Genomic DNA, 9634 nt, shown 5'->3' with positions numbered 1-9634 from the left:
TATTCAAACAAACCAAGAGCAATAAAAAGAGTTCCCAGTTTCAGACTTTAATTGATTTTAACAGCAAAAAGATACTGTAAGCCTTCATGGATACCAAATTAATTGATTAACTTGATATTTTATTCCTCTAAGGGACACAGTTTGGGCACAGATTGAACATACATACTAAAAACATACAAAGACATTGCTCACACATTAACAGACACCCAGTAAGCCTAACAGTGTCAGTACTGCAGAATAAAAACAATACAGAAATAAACTTTATCTTTGTGAACACCATAGTCTATAAGGGAGAACTAATACAATTGCCATATTTCCGTGAGCAGTGAAGGCCTCATGTACCTTGTGCGTATTATAAAAGTACATTTATTTGTTTAATGCACTAATATTTATCATTATTATTATTATTTATTAATATTTTGCTCTTGCAATAACTGAATAACGGACAGTTGTAATTCTCCTCTCGACCAGCAGGAGGCGACAAACCAATCCTATTATTGGAGAGACTCCGGGCCGCTAGGGGGCGCTGTGTGGTGGTGTTGTTTATCACTGCAGGGAAGATGGCAGACTCTGAAGAGCCAAAAGCAGGTCCTTGCACTTTTCTGTTCAAAAAATCTACTAAAAAGTTCTCCGGACGAAAGAGGAAAGCAAGCGACAGCGACAAAGGTATTAACTATTAATTGCACTCGTGTTTTTCTCATAATAATAATCCCCTTTGTGTGTGTGTGTCTTTGTCAAAGGCCCTGAAGTGTCAAACACAAAATAGCTTAGCTTATAATCACTGTAAGCGTTTGTGTGTTTGTGTATTGTTGTATTTTAATTACGATGTTTGTCTAGTAAGAGCCAAAGTGCCGTAAAAACCGCGGAAAGGTGAGAACAACTCTGTAAATGTGGACATTTTTGTAAAGTTTTTCGTCTCTGTTAAAAACATCCGACTATTCGTGCTGCGTTCCAGTGTCCTCGGAATTTAGAGAACTGTGTACGTTTTAACTACGTTTTAATCTTTCCAGGTTTATTCAGATGTCGCAATAATGCAGAAATAATAAAAAACAATACAGAAGTTATAAGTTTAATTTGTTCTTCTTTACAGATGGCAACAGTGATGAGGACCAGAGCTCTGTGGTTAGAAAAGGGAAGAAAGACACTCGAGTCAACCCCATGATTCAAAGGGTATAATAATAATAATAATAATAATAATAGGGGGTTTAATGGTGAGTTAAGCTTGACCCTGGTCTTGTCCCTGTTCAGTCAAAGAAGGTGGAGAAAGACGTGGTATCTTCCAGTGAAAGTGAAGAGGACAAAGAAGACAAGAAGATCACGGTCGCCTACAAGTCCACACGGTCAGCAGTAAGTTAGGACTTCTCTTTCATATTGCATTTTGTACGAGTGGTAGGAACCATAAACTGCAATAGTTTAGGGTAGTTAATGTGTCAATAAGAAAAGGGGGATGTAATCTTGCTCTTGTTCTACATACATGTTTGTTTTGTGCCATATTTCTAACTCTTTCTCTCAATCTTGCCCCAAAACAGAAACCAGAGGGGCCCGAGGACATGGGTGCAACCGCTACATATGAGCTGGACACAGAGAAAGACAAGGACGCTCAGGCCATCTTTGAGAGGAGTCAGAAAATCCAAGAGGTAGGAGATTACGTGACGTTATTTTTAGGGTTGCGTTTTTGCAAAAAGCTATAATTGAATATACATTTATGATGAGTTTCTTCATACATTTTGATATATCTTAGCAGTATTGGCAAACTAGCTGCTGATGACTATTGTAAAAAGTGACCAAGTCATACCTGAAATCAGGGCTGAGGTGATTGGCTGATAAATGTTTTATAATAAGTGTTTCATTACTGTCAATATGGATAATGATTGAGATTACTATTTTTAATAAAGAACAGGTGGAAAAAAAGGTTTTCCACTTTATTTATCAAGGTACACAGGTGATAATTTTATTGTTTTGTCATACGTTATTGTTGCTGAGTACTTCTTCATCATGGATTGTTTCTGGAGATGTAACAGATGTTCTTAAAAATTTAAACATCTGCTTTAATGTGAAATTATGCACACATTTGTTTCTGCCAGATAATTTTTACGTTCACTTACTGGACAAACCCTTTTTTCCTCTTTGAACAGGAGCTGACGGGTAAAGAGGACGATAAAATCTACCGCGGGATCAATAACTACCAAAAGTTCATCAAACCAAAAGATACCACGATGGGCAATGCCTCCTCTGGCATGGTCAGGTGAGCACCGAGCTTCCTTAGTGTTTGCTTTCCTAAGACATTCTTCACCTATGAATGCTAATATGTAATCAATTGTTGTTGATTCATATAATTTCACTCGATATTTTTAACAGAAAAGGACCAATCCGAGCCCCTGAACACCTGAGAGCCACAGTCAGGTGGGACTACCAGCCAGACATCTGCAAGGACTATAAGGAGACTGGTTTCTGTGGTTTTGGAGGTGGATATGAGATTTTTTACTATCAAAACATCAGTCACCTGTTGAATAACTAAGTAAAACTTGACACCTCGAGCATTCACTTCAGTGTTCATATCTTTCTCTCCTACCATTTAGACAGCTGCAAGTTCCTTCACGACAGATCAGACTACAAACACGGGTGGCAGATTGAGAGGGAACTGGAAGAGGGCAGATACGGCGCCAATGGTGAGTTCAGAAGGAGGAGCTGATGTCAGTTTTGTGTGCGCCTACATCAGCATTCCCTGAACAATACTGTGCTTTCATCTAGACGATGAGAACTACGAGGTGAGCAGTGACGACGAGGATATGCCCTTTAAGTGTTTCATCTGCAGGGAGTCCTTCAAGAATCCCATTGTCACAAAGTAAGCCTCTTGTCCTCTGCTCTTTCACTGTGCAGAGCTGTGTTTATTACCAGTATTAACCAGTCAAATGTCTCCCAGGTGTAAGCACTATTTCTGTGAGACCTGTGCCCTTCAGCATTACCGCAAGTCCAAGCGTTGCTATGTGTGCAACACTCAAACCAACGGTGTCTTCAACCCCGCTAAAGGTAAGCAGGCTCTGGCAAAAGAGCTACTGCTAAGAAACTCATGTGATGGATGCAACTTAATGATTCCCTTCAATCAATGTTTTCTATTATTTTCTCTTTATTCCAGAGTTGATGGCCAAGATGGAGAAACGCCAAGCTGCAGCAGACCAGCCACCATCAGATGAGGAAGATTAGCAACATCCAAACCCTTTTCAACCCTCCCCTAATGTGTTTGTCTGTATAAATTTGGAATAAAATACCTTTTTTTAAGATAGTTAACTGCCTCACTGTGTGGTACCATCGAGTTAAAACATCAAAGTGAACAATGTTTATTGTTAAAAGTCAAGTTTGACATTTGCAACACTTTGTTTTGCCCCAACATTCAAATGTACAAGCAGACAAAACAAGCACCAATGTAACATTCACGTTTGACATAAGTAACATCACACCCAGAGTAAGTTCAAGGAAATACATACTTCTATGCTCTGAAGGTTAAACTAAACCGATGTAAAGCTTAACCTGTGTGCAACAAAAGTAATGCGTAAAGCATGACATGTTTACACTGTAACACAGCCAGAGAGCTAAGAAATGCGTATACATGCTGTTCATAAAGTCGATACTCTCCGTCTGGTGTAGAGGGGGCTGAGTGAGCTGTGAGGACCAGTGTGCACCCTTACGGTGGTCCCACTGACCAGATGGGCCACATCAAGCGGCCACGTTCAAAGAAGAGGTAGAGTGTCCCCTCTAAATATTTAGTAGCAGCTTCCCACTGATTCATTTCATGAGAATCTTTCGGTTTTAGGCTACATCTAGATCAATAGACCCTCCTCTGAAACCTCAGCAACGGCATGAGGAATAGAGGAGTCCTTTAATGTTTTGGCTCCGGGGGGGTGGTTGTCGTGTGTGAGTACAATCTGTAAACGTCTGTGTGTGTGTGTAAATAAAGAGAGGCCATCAGTGCAGTGCAAGAGTCTGTGCATATCTAGAGAACCAAAGCGTGCGAGAAACATCAAGAAGAGGCAAGATGGCTGCTGGCTTTTAAACCTCTGTCTGAGAACAGCAACCCTTTTTAGTTTGATATTTAAATTATTTACAAGGGGACCGTTACAAAAACAAAGCTCGTCCTGTATGCTCAGAGGGTTTCCCGTCAGAATCCTACAAGTGTCTCCCCACCAAGTCCTCCATTGTCAGAAGTCCCAGTCGTCCACCTCCAAGTGGCTGAGACCCGACTCCAGACTAGCCAGTCCAGAGGGAGAGTCCTGCGGGTGGGAGCTCTCGTAGCTGGTGATAGGCGACACGGGCCGCAACAGCTCAGGCAGCGCCTCTGAGGGCCGCCGTTTGATCTGAGAGGGCGAAAAATAGAACACTTGAGGACAATCTTTAATTATTTTTCAATGTATTCTTCACATTATACCTAGCAAAATAAGTTTCAAATTCATAATATTCAAATTGAGGTAAATGGAAAAATGAATGGCATGGTGGAGTAAATTTAGGCAGACAGCTATGGAAATCTTTAGTTTTATTGTTTTGGATTATGCCCATACAGTAAGTATGAATGTATTTTTGAACTCCTCTGAACTATTACACCACAAAGTACTGTTTCACCTGGTGTTAGAGGAACAGACATAAAAGGGAAATGACATTTGCTTTTAGTTACTAAGCTACGAATACAGTTATATAACAGAATAAAACAGTAATAACCTGATATCTTACACACCTGTTTGAAGAAAGGATGGCCTACGAGAGTGGTGGCAGATGGTCTGATGGAAAACAAAGAGAAAACGATTAATAGTCTTGAAGCTTAAAAATTCTACATGTCCTATAAAACATTTAAGCATGCAAGGAAGAAAAAGGCAAACCTCTTTTCTGGGTCTCGCTGTAGACACAGCTCGACAAAGGCGTGGAAGTGCGGGGAGAACGTCCGGTTGTAAGGGTGTCCTGAGGAAGAGGAGGAGGGCTCTCCGTTGGAGTGCCGAACACCTCCGGCTCCTGGTCCCTCGCAGATCCCAGAGTCGGCCCCAGAGCGAGAAGGTTTCAACGACAGCTCCTCTGGTGGGATAGTGGTGGTGTCCAGCAAACACGGCACCGTCCCATTTAGCTTCTCCAGCAGCATCTGTGGATAATGAGTGTTAAGTTTACAGATCTTTACCTTTCAACTGAGGAGATACAGCCCTTTAATCAATGTACAGTTTAAAATGGAACAAGGTAATATTATTAGTACAGTACTCTTTAGTTGTTGTTTTTTTTACTAAATTATTGGCTAAAACCAGATACTGTGATGCAGAAGAGCAGCTAGTGAGTTGATAGGTCTCTTCTCACCTGTGTAGCTGGCATGTCTTTAAAGGGCACATGTCCATTTGCAAGTTCACAGGCTGTGATGCCAAGGCTATAAATGTCTGACCGAGAATCGTAGCCCTGCAGGTTCTGAGAAAAAAAACATTCACATATTAAATTTACTGTCAATGTCATCACCATTTCACTTCTAATTTAGCTGATAAATACAGCATGGAGAAGTGTTGGACTTTGACTGCAGCAATTTAAAAACGTGGACCAGGAGCAGAGACAGTATTACATAATGCCTGACTGTGAAGGAATGCAGTACTGTACCTGCTGCAGCACCTCAGGGCTGAGCCAGGGCAGCACCTTGACGCTGTACTGGGGGAAGTCATGGACAACTCTGGCCCTCTGGCCATGACGGATCAGACTGAAGATGCTCCGTAGACCGGACATGCAGACCTGCCCGTCAGCTGAGATCAACACATGGCTGGCCTTCACACTCCTGCACATAACCAAAGACATTTAAGACACTAAATATCACAATGACCTATATGTCATGTTGATTTATCAATATTGTCAATTTATTAAAACAGAAATAAACCGCAACTATGACATAATGATTCTTGATTCCTTCCCCTAACTAACACTGTTAGTTCTAGTCAGCCTGGACTCCACATAACTGTTTAAAGTTAATCAGAGAAAATCTTCCAGTTTCCCTGGGAGGATTTTACAGTATGCAACAGCTTCACTGTGTCAATTGCACCTCCTCTAAACCTAATAAAATGTCATTACTTTGGCTTTCAGTGGAGTGTTTTATTGTCCCATTATGGCATACATACTGTTTCACATGCTGTTTAGAAGTGTATCTTACCGGTGTACATATCCCATGTGGTGAATGTATTCAAGAGCTTTGAGCATGCCCAGCAAAATGTAGGCGATGGTAAGCTCAGCCATACCATCAGTGAAATGTGTGCAGATCAGATCTCTGGCAGACCCTGAAATACCATCAAACACAGATAATCATGATTGGAAAGCTGCTCTCTATTAGTACAGGCTACTTTAATATAATATTGTTAACATACTTTTATTACATATAACAGTGAGTTTAAGTGTGTTTTTTTACCATAAGCCATGAAGGGTGTGATGACCCACAGCTCATTTTCAGCTATAAAGACACTCTTGTAGGGTAGAATACTGGGGTGGTGAAACAACTTTGACACATGTAGTTCACCCTGCGAGGCAGAGAAAAGGAAATTATACCTCATTATGTCGAGATGACAGGCAGAGGACAAAAGATGATTCTGATTCTAATTAGAAATAGGACAGGCGAGCAGTAAAGACGGGAAAGTTAATAAGAACAAAGACACGGGTTACATAAGTATTCCCAATGAAGCGGCGAGATGACAGAAGGGAAATTTTATCCACTAACAAGAGGGAGGCAAAGACTACAGGGGAGCTGAGTCATGTCAGAGTGATAAGATCGAGTGCTGATGCAGACCTGCAGGTAGGTAACCATGTCATTAGTGCACGACTCCAAGTCAATCCGTCGGATGGCTACGTGCTCCCCGGTGGGTCTGTATCGAGCCAGATTCACTGTCATCAAGTCGTCCAATCCCCGGCCTACAGCACAGACAGACTTACTTTACATAACTGTTCATGTCATTGTTACACTAGTATCCTCCAGTCCTCTGTATTTTAGTATTTATGTTGTAAATGTGGATGTAAATACCACACAAATGCAAAGCTTAGCAATATTACTTTTTAGCAACAGGTCCAGAAACTGCATTGCAAAATAAAAGTATTACATTATTACCATTTGGATACCTTTTATTAAAAAACCCAGGATGTGTTGAAGAGGTAATACTTAGGCAAATACAGTTTCTAATGTCTTACTTCTAATAAAAAAAAATCAAACATGCGTATCTTAAAATCAATACAAACATGTCCATGTGTGAATTTGCCTGTATGTACCGATAATGATGAGGAGCTCGTAGGAGTTGCTGTCAGGGAGGAAGCTGCCCATGGTGTCCCGACGTGGGAGGGAGGTCAGACTCTCCTGGCTGTCCTCATGGGCCTGGAAGTCAGGGTGAGGAAACAGAGTGAGTGAAGACGGGCTGTGAAACTGACTTCACTTGCTACAGTGCAGGACTGTGTTACAGAGCTTGTGAATGACTACCGGACAGTTGGCCATATGTGTGAGAACTGTTACAAGATCACCAAAGGACAGGGGTGTGTTATCAAGGTGTGTTAGCGTGACTAGCCAAAGAAAAAAAAAAAAAAACAGGAATTGGAAGACATACTGGCACTTCAAACCATCATCAGCAAAGTATTTAAAGTATTTACTGTAGGTCTAGTAATTGAAGCATAGTCCAATACAACAGATCCGTTCAATATAAAACTGCACGTGTTGTTTTAATGGCCCAAGACAAATCATAATATGTGGTTATTCTTAGATTAACTACTGCTTCAGAATATAAAGTAAATACAGACTCACAAAGTGTGGTCTACACATAAACTATGCCCTCCTGTGATTAGTTTAAATTATTTTAGACTTGTGCATAGAGAAAAATGAATATTCGTGGCAGTGAGGACTCCTGAATTCCATCAATGTATCGCCCCTCGAATGATGGAAATGGACAGATTGCAGTAGCAAGCTGTGGAAGCAAATGGAAGTGTTTGATGAGCTGTATGAATATTTGGATCGTTTCCACCAGACCAGAATGAAGACGCACATTCAGAATTAGAATAGTGCACTTCCTGGAGCATAAGTGAATCCTATAAAATCGGAGGAGACTTCAAGATCAAGAGACACACACAACTCCAATATCCACAAGAGTTCTCCGGATGTGAAGCCAAATGATGCCTTTTGCCATATATAAACTTTTACAGACTCTACATTAAAACTGGCATGACGACAAAGTCAGACATGCTATGGCATCCATCGCTTCAGGGAACAACTGTAAATGTTGATCTAATCACATGGGCACAAATGTGATCAGATTCAGAAGTGGTTGCCATGCATTGCTAAAGCTGAACACATGGCACTCCATCCATCTACAGCCCGCAGGGACACACAGTGGCTGACATCAAAGTGTGACTAAAAGAGTGACGCTCTCAGTTCACCATCGATAGCAGGCCGTCAGCACAGACAGGTGGTGTTAAAACGTAAACACTCACAACAAAAATTTGACATTTAGTGAGGTGACACCAAAATCCAAAACAAAGCCTTGAGCACAGCATGTTAACAGCACACTGAAGACTCGGACAGGACTATTTATTCTCTTTGAGGAACAAAGCATGACAGTACACTCTGCTGTGTCACCCTCTTCCCCAACAGAAGCCCTGGTGAGTGAGGGGAGGTCTCCTTCTGAGCTACAAGCACGTACAGCGTGTGTCATGAACTACACACTCATGCATACATAAATGTGCAAAGCCTCAGGGTGGTGGTGGGGGGGGGGGGGGGGGTTGTGAATCCTCTATAACTATAAATCTGTGTGCGCAAGCATACACATGGGCATGCACGCACATACAAAAAGGGGAAATGGGGGGTGGGGGGGTGATGATGCAGTGACAGGAGTACCACACTTACTTTCCTGTGAGAGAGTCCCTGAGCTTGCTCTGGGGTAGAAAAACCACATCAATGGCATAGAGACATGAACACACACAAAACAAGAGAAGGATCTGTGTTTAGAGCAGCTCTTGAACTGGGAAGCGCAGCACCTGGCAGTGGGAGTCTGCAGCAGGCTGCAGAATTTGATAGATGACGTTTGCTGATTTCCCCTGTCGCTAACAGGATTTGTCTGAACCAGCAGTTTCGTCATTCAGGTTGCCACCCTCGAAGTGATGCATCATTATCAATAAATACATCAATTAGACAGTTTTCGTGTTAACTTGTGGGAACATGATTAAACTGAAACTGAACTGCAGAAACTAATTCTCAACCCAGTAAAGTGCTTACATAGGCACAAAATACTTCTTTCCAAAAAAATGAAAAAATGAAAAGTAATCTAGCTAAAGCCTGCAGGTTCTTCCCAGATATTATGTAAGGCGATGGGAACACAGCGCAGCCAAAACAGAAATAATACACTTGAGCAAACATGCAACACTGAGCAATGATTTGCCTGCAAGAAAATGAAAATGAGGCAAAGCTTGTGTAGAAAGAAAGCATTGGCTAATCCACCCCAGAACCTTTCCATAATACACAAAAGCTTCAATAATGTGCCAAAAACTAGACTTATTATGAGGAGAAACATGCCACTTAAAAATATAAACAACCCAGTGATACAATTTGTAACTACAGTCCTGGAAGTGACCCTTTCGCTCTACTTTCACATACCGTACAGTAGTT

The 9634-nt window shown here is 41.4% G+C and overlaps 2 protein-coding genes across 4 annotated transcripts in view; one reads left to right on the top strand and one right to left on the bottom strand.

Moving 5' to 3' along the window:
* Window positions 1–526: 526 nt before the first annotated feature.
* On the top strand, window positions 527–3283 carry rnf113a (ring finger protein 113A). Its single transcript, XM_035654483.1, has 10 exons — window positions 527–666; window positions 1091–1170; window positions 1249–1347; window positions 1530–1637; window positions 2136–2245; window positions 2359–2465; window positions 2580–2669; window positions 2752–2845; window positions 2924–3030; window positions 3137–3283. The coding sequence occupies exons 1-10, from the start codon at window positions 561–563 to the stop codon at window positions 3202–3204; spliced, it is 969 nt and encodes a 322-aa protein (XP_035510376.1). The 5' UTR covers window positions 527–560; the 3' UTR covers window positions 3205–3283.
* Window positions 3284–3322: 39 nt separating this feature from the next.
* Window positions 3323–9634, bottom strand: part of strada (STE20 related adaptor alpha) — a 10057-nt gene continuing 3745 nt past the window's right edge. For 2 of the 3 annotated variants that reach the window (XM_035654480.1, XM_035654482.1), the window contains 9 exons: window positions 7258–7360; window positions 6785–6906; window positions 6410–6518; window positions 6158–6281; window positions 5617–5788; window positions 5329–5433; window positions 4869–5122; window positions 4727–4769; window positions 3323–4352 (listed from right to left, as the gene is read on the bottom strand). In XM_035654480.1, the coding sequence (XP_035510373.1) occupies window positions 4197–4352; window positions 4727–4769; window positions 4869–5122; window positions 5329–5433; window positions 5617–5788; window positions 6158–6281; window positions 6410–6518; window positions 6785–6906; window positions 7258–7360 (1188 nt within the window). In that variant the 3' untranslated portion in view covers window positions 3323–4196. Of the gene's footprint in view, window positions 4353–4726; window positions 4770–4868; window positions 5123–5328; window positions 5434–5616; window positions 5789–6157; window positions 6282–6409; window positions 6519–6784; window positions 6907–7257; window positions 7361–8875; window positions 8905–9634 lie in introns of all 3 variants that reach the window. The other variant, XM_035654479.1, reaches the window with a different exon arrangement.

Source organism: Morone saxatilis, unplaced genomic scaffold, assembly GCF_004916995.1.
Source record: "Morone saxatilis isolate NCDOM2014 unplaced genomic scaffold, NCSU_SB_2.0 Contig14, whole genome shotgun sequence".
Taxonomy (NCBI): Eukaryota; Metazoa; Chordata; class Actinopteri; family Moronidae; genus Morone; species Morone saxatilis.
The sequence above is the reverse complement of the archived record's forward strand: the minus strand, read 5'-3'. Positions and strand labels throughout refer to the sequence as shown.